Source organism: Halyomorpha halys, unplaced genomic scaffold (genome assembly GCF_000696795.3).
Source record: "Halyomorpha halys isolate HHAL.00 unplaced genomic scaffold, Hhal_1.1 Scaffold214.1, whole genome shotgun sequence".
Lineage (NCBI taxonomy): Eukaryota > Metazoa > Arthropoda > Insecta > Hemiptera > Pentatomidae > Halyomorpha > Halyomorpha halys.
This window is the reverse complement of record NW_027110944.1, coordinates 496,318-516,469: the sequence shown is the minus strand read 5'-3', so window position 1 is coordinate 516,469 and position 20,152 is coordinate 496,318. Positions and strand designations below refer to the sequence as shown.

The following is a 20,152-nucleotide window of genomic DNA, read 5'->3' as shown; positions in this document are numbered from 1 at the left end:
GTAGAATTAATTTTTCACATCTACATTAAATTAAACATACTCCAATTATTATTTTTTATAGTCAACACATAAATAGTTTAAGATTTGAAATTACATCTTTTTTATAATTTATTGCGGTATTGAAATACAATGTTCTTGCTCGAATAATTATAATTAATAATCGAAAAAATTATTCACACAACTTGTTTATTTGTTATTATAAATGGTAATTGTAGATCACCTTTCATGCTTCTAAAAGCTATCCCCGCTTGTTGTTCGAAAATTTGTTAGTGATTCGGAAAAAAAAAAAAATCTAACAGGTTATATAATAAATACATTAACTTCAAAAGTGGGAAAGTTGAGATATACCACTAGATAATGGTAAGTTCGTGGTCTTTTGGCTATCCAGGACCTTTAATAGTGACTAAGTTTTTAATGATAAATTTATTATTGAAAAAAAATGTTTTCAATTGGTAAAAGCGTTTGTTAAGAGGGACTAAAATAAATTATAAATGGAGGTACAAAATATATATATGCATTAATTTATATTAATGAAAAAATACAAATAAGATACATATCTACTTACTTCTGTGGCTAAGTTTTCACCCCACCAACAAAATAAGTATGCATGTAGAAGTTCAAGAATTTGTACCTGGACCAGTATCAGTGATTTCAGTAGAGAACTGTCTGATTCCTATAGTCAATAAAAGGTTTTATTTTGATTACTTATGTATCTTAAAGCATATTTAAGGGATTATACAATTAATGAGATTACGTATCGATAAAATCTTTTTAAAAAGAGAATATAAGTTATACATATTTATAGTTGGATCCAGATGAGGCAAATTAAATATATATACATATATAAAATCCCTTCCATTGTCACATGGCATTATAAGGAAGTGGGCTGGGTGCGCAGAAGGTGAGGTTTAGAATTGGCCGCTATATAGGAGCCGCTAGCCAGGGGGTACAGAGAACGGGGAGGGATCGCTCCACTGTTACATGAATTATAGATAATGAAGATTGTTTTAAAATCAAAAGGTGTTGATTTAGAACGAGGATCATAAGTGAAAAACAACACTGATAATATGTTGTAAAGTTGTATGGAGAACTCATTCAAGCTGCTTCTCTTATTTTTAACAAGTCTGTTACGTATACTATTTCTGGGATTAAATTAATATTCTGACCATTTCCTCTGACAAGTAGGGAAATTACGATAAAACATAATATAGATACTTGTTTAAGCTGAAAGGTTTAGACTTGTGTTGGTCGGGTATAATATACCATCTTCATAGTACAAGAGCCGGGAAGAAAAAAAGGCAGTTTCTCTCCCCAATTTTTTATTACTTTAATGAAAACTATGTATAATTACTAGTCAAAATTGATAAGTCTGCCAAGTATAGGTAGGGGGAATAAAAAATGGCGGCTGTTTCAAAACTTTAAAAAAAAACACTAATTTTTCATTCGGAGCTCTATATCTTAAAAACTACCAACAACACTAGACAATCTAAAAGAACATTATTTAAAAAAGAGTAAATTTGCTGAAATATTAGCCCTAAAAGAGCAATTTACGTTCAATAGTTCTCGAGATATAGCTTTTTAAAAAGCAAAATTTCTTTAAAATCTTCTGTAAGATTAGTAGTAGGCTAATTTATTTTGAGAAATCTATATCTCAGGAACTATGTTACGTTTCAGATGTCTATTAGCACTCAAATTAAAGCTAGTTTAATGGACTATAAATAAGTTTATGACCTTTACCCTCGTTGGAATAGTAATTTTCATGATATTTGCTAAAATAAATTGATTTATAGTTGTTTGGACAATAAGTTTGATTTATGAAAAACTTCATTTCAGAAACCATTGGACGTACAGATGTTTGCCAGCGCTCAAATTAAAGCTAGTTAAATTTACTACAAAATAGTTTATTATGTATATCTTTGTTAGTAGTAGTTTTTATGATATTTGACAAAATAAACTCACAAAATGTTAATTTATAGTTGTAGTAGAAATGTTGGATTTTTGAAAAAATATATCTCTAGATCCATAAGACGCACATGTGTCTGCCAACACTCGAAATAAAGGAAATCTAACTTACTATAAAGTAGTTTATGACAATTATCTTCGTAGGGGTAGTAGTTTTTATGACATTCGCATATGAATATAAACTTGGCAAATGAATATTTATCCGAACAACTATAAATCAATTTATTTTAGCATATTTCATGAAAACTACTCCTCCTACGAAAATAAACGTCATAAACTACTTTATAGCTCATAAACGACCTTTAATTTGAATGCTAATAGACATCTGTACGTCAAATGGTTTTTGAGATATAGATTTTTCAAAATAAATTCACTAACTACTGATCTTTCACTACGTCCCATACAACAATTTTTATGAAATGTTGCTTTTTAAAAAGCTATATATTGAAAACTATTCAACGTAAATAACTCTATTAGGGCTCATATTTTAGCAAATTTGCTCTTCTTTAAATGACGTTCTCTTAGGTTTTCTTATGTTGTTCCTACTTTTTGAGATGTAGAGCTCCGAATGAAAAATTAGTTTTTTTTTATCGCTTTGAGACAGCCGCCATTTTTTATTCCCCTACCTATACTTGGCAGACTCAGGACTTATATACTAGTAATTACAAATAGTTTTCTTTAAAATAATCAAAAATTGGGTTGAGATAATTGCCTTTTTTCTCCTCTTGGGCTCTTATACTACCAGTTTCTTTACTTATCCCAGTGTAGAAATAGTTACCCTTGTAATTTTTGAGTATGAATCAACACAAATTTCCCAAGGAAGCTTAAACATTAAACTAGACGATTAGTATAGAGAATAGATTGGACATGGAAGTGTTATATTCAATTCTGTGATTTTAAAATACCAAGATTTTGTATTAAGATTTTAATTGGAGTAATGCATTCAATGGTTAGTTTTCCCACATGCTCCCGTAATAGTTTTTATTCTAGTAATAGTTTCATCATTTCATATTCTCCAAATAATTTTTTTTTTTAATTTATTTATTTACATATACAACTGTATATAAAATACAACAAGCAAATTTGAAGTAAGATCATAATGATATGATACAGCATGTAGAGAAACTACCCAGTAGTAGAACTCTAAAAAGTTTTACAATATAAGGTCACGAGCCCATCTTCTTTTCAGGCGCCTCGGAGGATTGCCAGGAATGGAAGAGGAAGCAAGATTAGAAACTAGTGGGTTTGGAAGTTTATAATGGAAGGAATGACATCGAGTTCGGACTAGATCGGTTACATAAGGAACATTTAGGTCTTTATGGATGGTTTTATTTGTAACAAAATAAAGAGCATTGAGGATTTTACGAAGGATTTTGGATTGTAAGGATTGGATACGAGAGGAATTCGAAGGTTTAGTGGAGCGCCAAAGCTCTACCCCATATTCCAAATAAAATAAGCCACGTTCTGGCATAGTTTAACTCTTAAATTTCAATCTAACTAAAAAAAAAAAATCACATAACTTTCTCTTACCACCCTGGAAAGTGAAAATATAAAATAATTTTTTTCTTTTCTGTTTCTATAAAAAATCGTATTACAGAGTTTCTTGAGGTGCGAATAACGAATTGAGAAACAAGATATACTGGAAACAGAAAAAAAAATGGACGAAGATTTCCCTTTTCCAGAGGGTCAAACCACTGCATTGAGCTTCTTTTTGAGAAACACCCTTATCCATTTGGCATTACTATTAATTATGATACTGTTAATTATTTCAAATAAATAAAATTAATAATACTTTACAGTAAGGAATTGTGATTATTCCGCGTTTATGTCCTGTCCGACTGTATCTATGGGGACAAGACTTTTAAAGAACATTTAATTGGACATTGATATATCTAGATAAAATCGTTGAAGCATTTTTCAAGAAAATGGTAAATAATTGATTGTCAATTAGAATGAAAAAGTTGCTGTTATCTCCCAGCCATATACCAATCTTAAAATCGTAATTTAATTTTTGTACATTTCATTTTTGAGCTTAGCTGTAGTGTAATACACATTCAGATTATTTTGTATGAATTGGTTGTTTTGACTCAAGGGTGTTAAACATTTTTATTTTTGTTGGAAACTCGGATTTTAAATTTTGTACTGTCGGATTACTTCTCCTTACTATATATTTCATATAAAGTTAAATGAAAGAAAATATGTTTGTACAAGACAAATTATTAGTAAAAATCTATTATGTTAAACAAACTTATTATGAGGTGTTTATTTATGGATTGTCCTGATCTATGAAATATAGAAATTATATAATATAGAAAATTAAACTCAATAAAAAATGAAATTCTCCATTATTTTACTATCAAAATTATGTCAATTTTAAGATAAAATAAATGAAAGAAAGAAGTTATAAGTTGGTGTAACTTTTGAAACCTATTTACAGTATACAGTACACCGGTACAAACCATTGTGATTAGAAATCCTGAGGCAGCGAGAAGAAACGAAGTGGTAAATATTGTACATAGAACTCCCCATCCAAGAAAGTGGCAGGCCTCATCCATCCACCTATTAGAATAGACAGAAATAATTAGAAATCCTTACTGCATAATAAATCTGTATGGATGGTGAATATAGAACAATAAACGCTTCTTTTTTTTCGCTTATTCGAGTTGAAATATTAAAAATATTACCGATTACAAGAGATAGGCTAAGAACTAGATACCAGGATAAATGGTACTATTTATTTTAAAGGGGTACATTTTTATTTAAATCGTGGTGCAGCCCAGCACTCGGATGAACGTCTTTTAGATGGGGCTACACCTTATCAACCTGCATCCGTCTCGTAGGTCCAGCCCTCCTGTTTAGCATCCGTCCTCTAGTGCCTCCTCCTCCAGCACGCTGCCTGGTTCAGCCCTCCTGGTCTCTTTCTGCGTCTGCTTCTTCTCCTTCATCTACTTGTATTGGTGGCTCGCCGGCCCCGGGTGGTCGAACCCTTCCTAACATAAAGTGTGTCTGGCCGACAACCTCCTTCCACCCATAGATGAATTCCCTGAAGAAGGGATAATTCTTTTCCATCAAACAGAGGAAGTCCGACTCGGCGAGGGCGAATATTCCGGTTTCCTCAACAACCTGGCACGATATCCTTCCGTGGTGGTACAATCCAATACTAGATGTTCTACAGTTTCAGGGACTCCATGCGTAGGGCACCGGAAGGCGATGTTCTTCCCAAAGCTTTGCAGCTTTTCCCGGAACCCAATAAGACCCGTCAGGATATGCGAGACCAAATAATCTGCGAGGACCTACTCCAGCTTACTGGCCTGCCAGCTACCATGCATTCCATTCTTCAATAGAATCCTCTCGCAGAATTTTCTTCCATAGGTCCGTGGTCTCGCCAATCCTCTTTCGGAGTCCCTCCGGTAACGCTACCAGCCCCTGTCTCTTTACTTCGTGCATAACGACATCCTCCTTGAGGAAAAGGTCTAGTGGCATCACTCTGACCAGCTCCTGCTCCGACTCATGTGACACCGTTAAGTAGGTTTCCGTGACCTTCAGCAAGACCAACCTCTGTATGGAGGCTCCTCTTTTGATCCTGCGTGAGGTTCCGGCTTCACGCTGGGGATGCGTACCTCAAAATTCTCAGGACCATGTCTTTGTAGATGGTCATCGTGGCAGGATACCTGATTCCCCAAAACGCACCCCCTATCCTGCTCAATCCATTGAGTGATAGGGTCAACCTATCTCTTAAATTCACCAGGTGAGGAGTGGTATCAAATCGTCTTCTTATCGACACACCGAGGTACGTCACTTCTTCACTCAGCATGTATTTCATTCAAGAATAAAGAAATTGTGGGTTGAGGAGATTCTTAAGCACACTGTCCTCACACCGAGGTACGTCACTTCCTCATCCAGTCTACTGTTCCTGGGTAATAGGGTGAGGGCTATCAGTGGAGCCTCTTATAAGTATGGCCTGAGTGTTAGTTGCAGCCATACTCAATTTCATCCTCCCGCACCATTCGCCCACGTGACCGGTGTACCTTTCTGCTTTCATCTTCAATCTAGCTCTACTGTTCTCGGCCACGATGACTGCCTAGTCGTCGACGTAGGCCGTGACAAGGAACCCTCTGTTTTCTAGCTCCTCCAACAACTCGTCAAACACTAGTTTCCATAGGGCCGGACCTAGGACCGAACCCTATTGGCATCCTCTTTCAATTTGTTCCTGTACATCATAGTAGTTACCTCTAATCCTGACGCTCCAAATTATTGAGGTAACTACCTATCAGGGAGTATAGGTTATTGAGGGTGTTAACCTTCCTCTCTCCTGTTTAGTAGAGACAGTATATTAATCCTTGATTTGGTTTTGTAAATTTACTATATTAGAAATGACCTTTTCTTTTAATTTAGAGAGCCATTATTTTTCAGTAGTTTTGTTCTCAGTCAGTATTCTATTACTGCCAATACATTTATTGCGATCCAGTGGTCAGCGTGCATTTATCTATAAAATGAAGGAACTCAAGTATTTCAACTCCAGATTATATTAATAAGTATTTCAACTCCCGATTATATTAATAAGTATTTCAACTCCCGATTATATTAATAAGTATTTCAACTCCCGATTATATTAATAAATATGTAACCTCCCGAATAAATTCAAATACTATTTATTTTATACTAGGTATCTTTTTTTATTTCATTATTTAACGGTTAGACAATAATTAATAATATAATTATTACTGGTGAATGTCTTTTCCAACCCCGCTTAAGTACACGGGGAGTTGGTAGAACAGGCTTTCTAAAAATATGTATAAAATATATTCCTTACCCCTTCTCAAAATCTAAGTTTCATTTTAAATTGACAACTATATTTAAATTATAAAACATTTTCCCGGCTTTATTGCATTCTCTCCGGTCTTCTTTGGGAATGATAGTATTGCTATTTCATTATCATACTCTAAGATGTGATTAGCCACTTAACGTCATATAATTTAGATTTTAAGAAGAATTGTATTTTAATCAATACTTTACTGTGTTCAATTATGATTGGTTAGCCCTTTAACTAACAGCATCGGTATTTATTCCACCTATATACCAGCAGTATATAATGCTGGTATTGTATATTAATATACAAATCGTCTGAACTGGATTAAATCAAAGAGGAAAATATAATAAAATACTACAATACATCTCGTGATGATCATACAAGTTAAGATTCAAGAATTATTTGTAGTTAATAATCAGCTAAGTTTTATTGGGTTGGTTCCAGAACATACTTACTTTAGAAGAATTTGGTGATGCTTTATGTTTTGTTTCAAGCATAAAATCATACATTCTTGAAAAATCGGATCATCAAACTTTTCCATTCCTTTTAATTGCTTCACCGCAACTTTTTTATACCTCTTCGTTGCTCTCTCTTCTATTTTCAAAACTGAGTTGTTTAAGATTTTGAATTGATTTATGTATATTATCAGAAAACTCGTGTAACCCATGCTTAACGCAAGCAGTTCTGTACAAATATTATAGGACACCAAAAACAAAAATACATAAATCAGTAAATACCCACCAATGCTAAAAGAGTCCCAAGGTAAAACCAAAGGGATTGGTAAGTATGGGTTCATAATCTCATCGTCAGGTATCGGGCCATCTCTGGTGAGCAGCTCAGCAAAAGGTGGTAGCATCAACACAGCAAAAGCAGTTGCGAAAACTATCACCATAACGTATTTTGTCAACTTCTTTATATATTCCTTTTGATTTTTATCACTTTCTTGGGCTGCTTTTATCTCAATTTCCGTTCCTCCTTCTTCGTACTCGAAGAAACTTTTTCCAATGAGTGTAAGGCAGAAATTGACGCTTTTTCTGTTAAAATGGTACAGATAATTTACTATAGAATAACCAAGAAACGTGCAGTAGTAATGCAATGCTTGTAAAGTAGCTGTCATGTGGCCCATGGGTATGGTATGACTGACGTCATATGGTAAGATCCAGAATAAGAAAACATAGTAATGCATATGGAAAATCCCCACAAAAATCCAATTGTAAACTTCATTCTCATCCTGAAGGACGTACATTGCACCGATTCGCAAAAGGAAGCATTGACTTCCCTGGTAGCCTTTTAGCAAATAGTCCTTCTCAGATAACTGCATCTGAAAAATAAAAAAAGCAATAAATACTTAATCAAGGCAAAAAATACAGTTAGGTTGTAATTGGAAGGTCAAGCCTTAAGTTCCAATGAAGCAACTTTTACATAAACCGTCAAAATTCAGGCATCGTCAAAACTTAAAATTATAAGATCACACTAACGGTGACCAGATATAGCACACTTTACTTCAACATCCTCAAATAGAAATAGTACATCTCTCGCAAACCGTTCAACATAAATCGCATCAGTCGGGATGTTAAAACGTTTACCAGCAATTTTTTTTTCTGATTTGTTTATTGGAATAAAAGACCAAAAATACAGATTTATTTGTATTATTCTTAACGGTATACAATTAATTGTTTTTTCGTAATTAAAATTTTAAAAGGATACTTTTAATTAAATCGTTGCTACTCTGTTTCTTATTGTATCGTGATGCTACTTAACCCAAAGCCTTACTCAATAAATGGTCTATCTAACACAAGTTTTTCGAATCAGAAAGCTAATTATTGAAATTAGTGCGTACAAAAAATCAAACTATTCATCTTTATTTTATTGAATTGTTATTCATTTAATCCTTTCAAACCATAGCTTTAAAAACAAATATAAGTTACAATTTAAAATTGAATAAATAAGCAAATAATTCAAACTATCCATTATAGTCTCAAAACTTTTTATTTCTCTTATACGTCCAACGTTTCGGCCAATTCGGCCATCTTCAGGGACAATCCACTCAATACCACTTTGAAAACATATAATTTAACAACTCTATTTTATGCAGGCTATTCTGCCCAGGTCAAAAATATCAATGTCATATCAATATCAAAAAAAAATAATATCAATCTATAGTGTCTGCAGATAAATAAATTGATTTTGTTTTAATTGATAATTGACTAATAAGATATTGATATTTTTGACCTGGGCAGAATAGCCTGCATAAAATAGTTTTTTTTTTCCTTTTCTTACGTCGGCCCAAGACTCCCGTTGGAGTCCTACACTGCCCCTGTTGTTATATTATAAAAGAAAGGATAAAGTTGTTATATTATAAAAAGAAATCTCTATGATGAAAAAATCTTACAGAAACACAGTTTATAAAATAGAGTTGTTAAATTATATGTTTTCAAAGTGGTATTGAGTGGATTATCCCTGAAGATGGCCGAATTGGCCGAAACGTTGGACGTATAAGAGAAATAAAAAGTTTTGAGACTATAATGGATAGAATTTGAATTATTTGTTTAAAGGATTACCAGTCTCAAGAAAATATTAAGATTATAAATAAATAACCGATTTAAAATCAACAGTACTCTCATTGCTATAATGATGAACATCCAACTATACTACGTGTTTTAATGAATAATCGACGATGCAACAATAATAAATAATGAACCACAAAGCTGCCAACCTAACAGTATGTAACAGTCAGCGAGCACGGAGTACCGCTATATCCCGTATACTATATAACTACAAGCGTCTAAGAAGCTGTATAATTGTATATAAGTTGATTATTATAAAAATACGATCTGTTGTATAAAATGTATATATGTTAATATGTAATATGAAGAATGTTAATTATAAAATAAAAAGAGATCGAGCAATAAGATTCTACGGAACTATCTCAAGTAGAGTTAAAAGAGTGAAGAATTCTCAGTGATAACCGATCACATGAGGCCTTCAATTGTCACCGGGATTGATCCATCAGATCAAGCCTTCTCCGGGTCTAGTCATAGCACTGGTGGCTTACACTCTACTCGAGATAGAGAAGTTCATTGCTAATCTATTCTCTCAAGAGTTGGTTTTTATTATGCTCACCATAGACTATGGCCTATCTCCTCTCCCTTACTCCAGCAATCTTAGTCCGTCGGCTTCATCTCCGCAACTAAGATTGTAACCTACTTCCTAACGGTTTCACTGGTCCGTCCGCTTCATCTCGGCAACCAGTGTAATTTCCCGTCTCTCCCCGGCTCTAGTCCGTCCGCTTCATCTCGGCAACTAGAGCTGCACCTAGCCTTATCAGCTTACTGGTCCGTCCGCTTCATCTCGGCAACTAGTAAGCTGGCTCCTGTCATGCGTCCGCTTCATCTCGGCAACTAGAACTGTTACTCTGCCTAAGACTCTCTCACCTAAACCTCCTCTACCTAAGTCAGTGTCCAGGGCTCATCCCCTGGCACGACCTTCCTTTCTAATCTATTAATGAATACGCCTTGTCGTGGGCCTTCTGTAAAGAGATATCAGGCTGGAGAAATCGCCTAAGACCAGACAACCCCGACAAGTAAAAAGGAATTTGATACATTATTTAATCGCCAAAGCATCCTTATTGCTTTTGATCGAGTCTGACCACCCCTACATACTTCCTCATTATCCGTTCTTATCTCTCCCATAGATTATTTCAAGTAAATTACGACAGCTTTTATTTATCCCTCTTTCCTCGGTCTGCTGGTGTACCTCAGGGTAGTATCCTCGGTCCTATCCTTTATACAGCAGACATCCCAATCTGCTTCACACTTAAGAGCAATTTAAAAAAAAATTCAAATAGGTATTTTCCAATTTTCATGTTTTTAAATATATTTTTTTAAAAGTTTATTTATTCTTTTTTTGGATAAAAATCGAATATTTAAAACAAAAAAAAAAAATAAAAGGTAATAAAATACGATATAGATTAAAACTGAATGTTTTAATGCTCTTCTTTCTGAATAAAAAATTAAAAAGAACAAAAATGTAAATATTCATACATTTCGAAGTGGGTTTGATGAAATTATTTTAAATTAAATTAAATTATTCATATAATAAAATAGCCATAATATAGAATTCTGCTATTATTTTTTTTTTTTAAACAAATTTTACGTTTAGCCCAGCAAATGAAAACTTAACAAACTTTAACTTTATTATGATCGATTGGTATATTGTTTGGGTCAGCAGCCAAATTGAAAATCTAAATTTTCGGCCACAAGAGACGACTAGAAGTTTTTGGAAAAAAAAGGTATCTTAAAGAAAACAAACTTTTTGTTAATTTTTCGTTTGATGCTCAATATCTAAGAAACTAGCTGTCCTGCGATAAACATTGAGCATCCCTTTTTTAAATTAAAGTAAATATAATAAAATTTAAGCCCTGATAGAAGCTGATATAATTGAAACAGCCTTGAGACTTGCTGGCAGATGTGAAACTTTTGTAAATAAAATAATGGATTAAAAATTTATTTATTTTACAAGAATAGAATTTTTATTTTCTTATTTAATTATGCTATTCATTTGTATAGTTAACATTATTAACATTATTTGTACTATTAACATTATGATTGGCTTGTGAAAGCTAAAATAAGAAATGTAAACATTTAGGTGAAGGTTTTCAATATATTCCACAAATACAGCGTCCATTGTACTTGTAGAAGTACTTTCTAATGAAGAGTACTATTCTTGGAACATGTATATTATAACTTATATAATTATTAAAAAAAATGAATTGTACAATATCGCATTCGATTGATTTATTAGTAAATATACGTACCTTTAAAATGCTCCCCTTAAGTTCCTAGATCACTCTGATGGCAGTTCTAACACGCTAAGTCAAACTCGAAAGAGAGCGTGATAGAAAACTTTTTGATTCCTATCCTTTGTTGACAGAGAAAAATCAATTATTCTAGACTGTTTACATAAATCCATGTTGTTTTTTTTTATCTTGAGATTTCTAGGTTAACTTGTAATCTTCTGCTTGACTTTTGGATAAGCCGTTTAAATTTTTTAATAGTTGTGTACTGGGTCATTAATGTTAGAAGTCGCTAAATAAATTAAACAACTGGTTAGATATATTCGTGAGACTGTATTTTTTAAAAAGTATATCCTAATCCAAAAGATTCGTTACTTTATCATTTGGCATATTCAATACTTTTAATTTACAATCTTGATGGATAAAAATATACATTAAAATACAGTAATTCAATAATAAAATAATATAAAGTCGTTATACATATATATTGTGATACTGTTTATTTCTTAAACATTGTATGTCGTGGCGTACCCTCAGACGGATCTAATAACAGTGAATTATTTTATAATATTTATATATTATCATGTTTAATTTAATATAATTTTTTTCAAATCCAATCAGATTTAAAAGAACTAAATTTCTACACAGCTCTTCATGAGGGAATAAATAAAAAAAAAAATAATAATACTTGCTTAGAATTTACAACTAATTATGATTTATCACCAGCAGTGCCGAGTCGGTTATTTCACTTCAACTTTTAATTACTTTAGTGAAAACTATGCATTATTTCTAGTCAAAATTAATGAGTCGGTAATTAGTGAATTTATTTTGGGAATTTTATATCTCAGGAAACTGCGTCTAATCACAGGTTTCTTTTAGCACTCAAATTAAAGTTAGTTGAATGTACTATTATATAGTTTATAACGTTTATCTTCGTAGGAGTAATAGTTTTTATGATATTTGACAAAATATATTCAGAAAATGTTGATTTATAGTTGTTCGGACAAAACTATTGTTTTATAAATAACTATATCTCAGGAACCATTTGACATTCAGATGTCATTTAAACTAGATTTAATTTTAGTACTAGCAGACATCTGTACACATAATGGTAATGAGTTACTTACGTTGAATAGTTTTCAAGATATAGCTTTTTAAAAAGCAAAATTACATAAAAAATATTGTATGGAACGTACTGAAAGATCAGTAGTTTGTGAATTTATTTTGAAAAATCTATATCTCAAAAACCATTTGACGTACAGATGTCTATTAGCACTCAAATTAAAGGTCGTTTATTTTCGTAGGAGGAGTAGTTTTCATAAAATTTGCTAAAATAAATTGATTTATAGTTGTTCGGACAAATATTCATTTGCCAAATTTATATTCATATGTAAATATCATAAAAACTACTACTCCTACGAAGATAAGTGTCCTAAACTACTTTATAGTAAGTTAAATTTCCTTTACTGTAGGTTTACAATCGTATTATTATTTTACAATGTAATAAATAATAATAATAAGTTTAAATGTTTGTTAATGTAGAAGTGTGTAAATGTTTAATTTTAGCTAAAAACAATAATTGATATCAAATTTTCTATTGTCTTCATTTAATAAACTATGACGGACTGGGCCAATGTCAAACGACATGCAGAGACGCCTGTAATGACTGGAGTTCAGTTAGGCTGTTTGAAAATATCGGTAGATATATCGAAACTTTCTGATTCTCTAAGCATTTTATTATTTATATTACGGTATTAACAAGAATTTCTTATGATGCAATATAATCTGGCCAAGATTATCCACCAAGCACTAGTGTTATATTATACATTGAAAGCCGACCCAGTTCCTTATTACCGGTACACACCGAAAAATGTACTGCCTGGCGAAAGCAGAACAATATGTTGGGATTGCTATGATAACGGACCAAAAAGCAAGAAGTGGATATGTGGTTGAAATTGTTGTCCCAACCGACGACAATATCAATAAAATAGTATCGGAAAAGATAAGGAAGTATCATGATTTAAGCCAATAACTTAGGCAACTTAATGGACTTGGGAAAATAAAGGTACATTTACCTACCACCGAGGAAAGTATTTGGACACCTTTTCTTTTCTTTATATAATGAATTTAAACAATAATAGAGGTTACATCCACAGTATAAATTCAATTAAAAATATTTATCATAATAAAAATTTATTTTAACATAATATAAACACGAGGAGAAAAGTATTTGCACAATGTTTGTTTACTTGCTCTTGTTTGTATACTTGAGTATAATCCTATTCTTTTCTTCCAGTATTATAAAATATTTCAATCTATTAAGTTCGTTTTAATTTAACCGATCCTAATGCCAAAAACAAGTGAACTGTCTGCGTACTTGCAAAAAAGTTATATTATTTCGAAATCAAAGAAAATCGTATCAAGAAATAGCGGATTTGTTTGGTATTAATTTTTCTACTGTCATATACTTAATTAAGAAAGTAAATGGGAGGATGAAAAAAAAAAATCAAAATTGTGGCGATAAAAAATCCAGGAGATAATGCAGGTGTCCTAGCTAATATGGACGACTCGACTTCTGGGGTCTGTGTGAGCACTACAACAATTAGAAATGTTTTAAATTCTGGAGGAATTTACAATAGGGCCCCTCGAAAGAGACCTTATATCAGTGAAACCAATTGCAAGAAAAAGTCTCTTATTTGCTAGGGATTACATCAACAAGCCGATCAGTTTTTGGTAAAATGTATTATTTACTGATGAAAATAAATTTAATTTGTTTGGATCTGACGGCGAAAAGAGACGATATGGCGAAGGAAAAGTGTAGAATTCAGTAAAACGTCTTAGTTACTGTAAAACATGGAGGTGGGAGTGAATGGTTTGGAGATGCGTGGCTTAGTGTAGAATTCAGTAAAACGTCTTAGTTACTGTAAAACATGGAGGTGGAAGTGAATGGTTTGGGGATGCGTGGCTTAGTGTAGAATTCAGTAAAACGTCTTAGTTACTGTAAAACATGGAGGTGGAAGTGAATGGTTTGGGGATGCGTGGCTTATAATGATGTAAGAAATCTCGTGCCTATTGATGAAGGGATTTTAAATGCAGAAGGTTATGTCAAGATTTTGCACCATAACCTGCTAACCAGTGCAGCCAAATTAGGAATTCAGGATCGGTGTATTTTTATGCATAATAATAATAAAGGCCTAACGAACCCGAAGGTTCGATGCCGATACCACCAAACGCTCTCTGCATACATCCTTCCAGTGATGCCCCTCCAAACCCAATTCCACTAAATCTGTTTTAACACAATCTTCCCACGTTTACCCGTTGGTACAGTTTTTATTAACATATTAGGGATCCGCTCGTTACTAGGCCCTACAACCTTACATGCCCATCTTATACGCCGCAATGCTATAACTTGAATTATATTTACGTTTCGTCTCAGTTACTCTAAAACATGGATGTGGGAGTGTAATGGTGTGGGGATGCGTGGCTTATAATGGTGTAGGAAATCTCCTGCCTATTGATAAAGGGATTTTAAATGCAGAAGGTTATTTCAAGATTTTGCGTCATAACCTGCTAGCCAGTGCAGCCAAATTAGAAATTCAGGATCGGTGTATTTTTATGCATGATATTCAATTTTATTTGTAGTTATTAAGTTATAAATATACTTTTTATTTTTGAAGTAAGAAGTGCTTTTTATTGCATAAAATCATAATTTAATAAAAAAAAAAAAAAAAAAAACGTGGTGTGCAAATACTTTCTTCGGTCACTGTATATCCGGTGGTAATATCTATGTTCTCATTCCAGACGATACCACCCGCTCATTCAAGAATTTGAAGCTGCCTGAAAAAGTATTGAGAAACGGGCAGAAAGCATTTCTCAGCATAGCGTGTATAGATCGAAAGTTTTTAAATATAAATTTAAATTTGAGCCTAACCAATGACTTTGGTCCAGTAGGTGACTAGTTCTCGCAACAGCCAAGAAAGTGTAAAATCATAAAGTAATAATAAAGCTTAAAATTAAAACTTTATTTAATTACTTACGTATTTATTGGGCTTCCATTATGTATCCTGACTTAATGCCAGTGTTGTCATGCTGATGGTTCCGGAGGGTGTTAAGAACTCTCCAGACAAAATAAGGGTCCCCTGATTTTTTTTTTTTTTAAATAAGTGTCATGAGGGATGGACACTACTGATGTAATTCATATAATAATATAACATACGTATTATGCAACAAGGATTGAAGCACTATTCGAATATTTATTGTGAAACATGGTCTATTTTTTAGATTATTACGGCACTAAAACAAATAGCCGTCGGAAACTTCGATTTGGTTTCATCCAATAACGAATTCTGGGAAGTACTAAAGACAAGAGCTAGAGATGTTCAGGTAGGAATAATCTTACTTTATTTATTTATTTATTTTTTTTTTTTTTTACTAGCTGAAATTGGAAAACATACGCATTCAGATTTATGTTTATGGTACTAGTATATAAAACGGGACCAAGAACAATGTTAGTGGTGGTCATAATATAACCGTGAACTTGTTTATCAGTTCTATGCAAGGGAGGGAGTGGCATATCCTACTCTCCATCAAAAGGAAAGTGGACCAAAAAAGTCCCTGACACGTCCATCTTACCTATAAGGGCCTCCCTTTTGGCTTCACTTTTCCTGCTCTTGCCTTCTCCATTATGCGCCTTCCCTTAATGTTGTTTGTTTACATAGGTTGATAGGTTTAAATTGTTATTTGTTGTCACTGAAGTTCTTTTTATTTTTAACGAATTAGGTTGCATCTTAACTGAAAAGAATTAAGTGTTCGTTTATAACTTCAGCGAGCGGAATTCAACAGCTATAATAGAATTTAAGTATTAACAGTTATATGTATGTTATGATATGACAAGGCGTGTTGCCTACCTTAATACTAACTCCCTATATTAACAAACTGTAATAATGTATATAAAAAGGGTTTATAAGTCATTCAAATTTTGACGCATATAAGAAAAGAAATGTCATACTTCAGCTTATTATTATTTTGTATATTAATTTAATTTGGCTTGATGTACTTAAGTAAGAAAATGAAGGTTATGAATAAGATAGTTTATGTGAAAAGTATACAAATATATATATGTTTTGTTTTTGTGTGTTAATTTGGATTAAAACTGCCGCCGCGACGTCGTTTTATTGATAAGTAAAAAAAATTAAGTGTCCACTATTCAAAAACAAGGTGTTTAGGCGTATTGTCTGCCTTAATACTAACTAACTCTCTATATAAACAAACTGTGATAATGTTTTTATCACTAAAATCACTATGTATTAAGAGCATTAATAGTAAAAATACAAGAGTGTTTTTGAGTATTCCTGTATGCCGTTTCTTTGCCCTATTCTTACTTTTTTTTATATATAGTTTTCCATCCGATAACACATAAGTTACAAATATAATGAATAGCTTGAGACCAAAATGTGTGATGTACTTGGCTAAGAAGCCATAGCTTACAGAGCATTGCAGTGTGGTAGATTATATACCCCTCCAGTAGTTTAGAATATTACTACTATTGTTTTTCATTTTATGAGGTGGTTTCTATCTCTGCTCTTAACTTTCTCCTTTCTCTACTACGAACCGGAGCTTCACCTCGCCCCCTGAACTATTCTTTCCTAAATTTCTACCCGAGGCTTCATTTCCCCTTCTGAAATTTTCTCTGTTAGCTCGCACCGACAGTGCTCGTGACTCTCCCTCGATTGCTAGTATACCGCTTAATTTCTCGTCATTTTCTCTCGGTTGCTATGATCATGCTTCTAATGAATATGACTAGCTGAGGCCTTCCGTGAGCTAGCCTATATCACTATAATTACAACCCCACCTCGACATATAAAATAAGAATTGTAGAATGTTTTGGAACTGTTCTACTGAATAGTTTTCTCCAAGTGGCTTGTCATATTCTTCTCCAAAAACTTTCATATTTATATTACATTTTGTGGGTTATGACCTACAATATTAATTTCCGCTTTAATTGGATTCTCCCCCAAAAGATCCACTTTAGTTGAGGTCGGGGTCTAAATTTACATAATTACTAATCATTTTATGTCGTTAACTTAATTTTTAAAATGGATTTTTTTTTAATGAAGACATGTTAGTGATTGGATGAAATCAAAATGTGTACTTATGAGAATCCCATCTATGAGTAGCATCCGTCATAAGAGCGGCTGTATTGTCAGTTTGTTAACTCCCTAGGTTGGCTATTTATTTATTTTTTCAATTTGTTTTTCCTGGATCACTTTTTATTCATATTTGTGATAATCCTCGCGAACTTTTGTTAGGAAATATTTCTTAAATTACTAGATTATTTAGGTTAAGCAAAGACTTGAACTGAAAAGTTTCCTTTCCTTTATCTTTTAAGGGAGGGAAGGGAGCAGAAGTGGACCCAATTAAAGCAATAACAACAGTAGAGCAAGTTCTAACCCACGTATTGTATTTTTTTATATGGGTAGTTTAGATGCCAAGAGGTGCAAGTGACAATGTTGTTAATATGATTTTTTTGCTATCTACCTTAACATTAACCAAATTTTTGCTTTAACAAGACTCTAAAATTATCAATGATTGTTGATAATTACTATCTGACTAACTCCTAATGAATCCTTTTTAGTTGAGAAGAGGACCTCAAATCGCATAAATACATTTTTCTTAACAAAAACTCTCAATCAATAAAACAACTTCAGTGAAAAATACAGAATCTTGGGAGAAGAGAGTATAATGGAGTAAGTTAAAGCAATAATAATAATAGTGTAATATGAGGTATCAGGATGCTAAAAAGGCATCCTGGAAGTCACAAAAACAGCAGAACTGGCCATGTTCTGTTTCTGTTTAGATTATAGTTGTTGAGTTATTCTAATCTTGCACAAGAATTTCTAGATTAATAAAACACAATTTATTGATAACGGTCTAATGGATTTCCATTGTTGAAATAACAAATTATTGGAAATTTTACAAGTTGGGGGAGGTCGACTACCCTCTTTAAGGCTTCACTTTCTCTTTGAAGGTAAGCATGATATTCCATCCCTCTCTACATAGAACTGGAAGGTAACGGTATTGTTGACACTGTATCAAACCTTTCTGGAGGAAAAAATAAAAGCTAGTCAACATTTACTTATAGAAAAGGTATAAACAAGTTTCAAATCCAAAAAGCTAAACAGAGGCCAATACTGAGGAAGAAAAACTGAAAATTTCAGACATAGAGGAGCTGATAGTAAATTCATGGGAAGCCTCATATATTTATCTGAAACAATGGAGCAGATATAATGTTTGCTAAAACTGTAAAGAATTCAACTAAAAGAGTAGTCTAACACCTAAAAGCAATAAATGAAAAACATTAATGAGCAGAAAAACTCAGACAGAATATTCTCCTGTGCTATTGAAGATTAGAAAGTAAACAGAACAGTAGAAATAGCTGTTGGAATATCCCATATTTCCATTGCAGTAACTTAATCCTGAAAGTCCCAAAAAAGAATTCCCAAAAAAAAATTCCCCAGCTGAAAATTTTTTTAGTGGAGCTACTTAAAGAAATAATGACTGATTTTTGTAAAGGAGGCAAAGTGGAGTCTTCTCTACTGGAATATGAGTGCTTTCTGCTTGGTTAGTAATAAAAATCATGAGAACACCAAACTTAAAAGTTCATTTCATAGAAAGTATCATTTCAAAAAATTTTATGTTTTAATTATATTAAAACTAATTTAACTGTAGAACATAAATATAATCTAAATTCTCAAAATACAAAAATAAATTTATTCACGTTGATTTTTTTTTTTTTTTCAATTTTAAATATTGGATTACTTTATTGCTGAATTAATCTTCATTGACAGTTATTACACATTTCGCACAGGTGTGAAAGTCCTATTTAGTATCATATTCTCTCAGTTAAAGAAATCTTACTGCACTGTTAAGAGAGCATTCATATAGCAGCCTTGACTAGCAACTATATTCAATCATTGATGTAACCAGATTCATTTATAAAGATGCCTATAATGCCTTAATATTTTAAGACAAGAAAATTGTGGAAAAAGTACATATTTCTTTTATAAGTCCACAATTTTTGGTGACAGTAAGGAAGCCTCATTAAGAAAATAAAGCATGAACAGATATAAAGCTGGAAATCTCAATAATATATATATTATTTTTAATAAGGGATTAAGTTAATTTTTCATGACTATACTATTTGGGTGAAAGTATCATCTTCCAGTAAATTAATTTCAAGGGATGTCAGTACCATTATAAATAAATTATTTTCAATTTTTGTTTTATTTCACTTCATAATGAGACAAGGACTAAGGTACATACAACTGGCAACAAAAATATTCATGGACTAGTAGAAAACAATTACGATCTTACAAATGAAATAAAAATGATTATTATTTTACCAATACATACGAATTGTTCTTTACTCTTATCTTATAATAGTTTTCCAGAATTAATTGTTGAAAATTGAAATATATTCTAATAATTATTATTTTAGTGAAATGAAAACGTTTTTCACAACTCTCTCTGCAACATTTCGGAGCCATACTCCATCCTCAGGATGGATCTAAAATTTAATATTGACT

General features: G+C 32.5%; 1 protein-coding gene across 1 annotated transcript in view; it reads right to left on the bottom strand.

Moving 5' to 3' along the window:
* Positions 1-11,693, bottom strand: part of LOC136796159 (odorant receptor 46a-like) — a 13,469-nt gene extending 1,776 nt beyond the window's left edge. The window contains exons 1-4 of the mRNA XM_067049068.1: positions 11,589-11,693; positions 7,228-8,093; positions 4,422-4,521; positions 566-673 (exon numbers count right to left, since the gene is read on the bottom strand). Coding sequence (XP_066905169.1) covers positions 566-673; positions 4,422-4,521; positions 7,228-8,093 — 1,074 coding nt within the window. The 5' untranslated portion in view covers positions 11,589-11,693. The remainder of the gene's footprint in view (positions 1-565; positions 674-4,421; positions 4,522-7,227; positions 8,094-11,588) is intronic.
* Between the last annotated feature and the right edge of the window lie 8,459 nt (positions 11,694-20,152).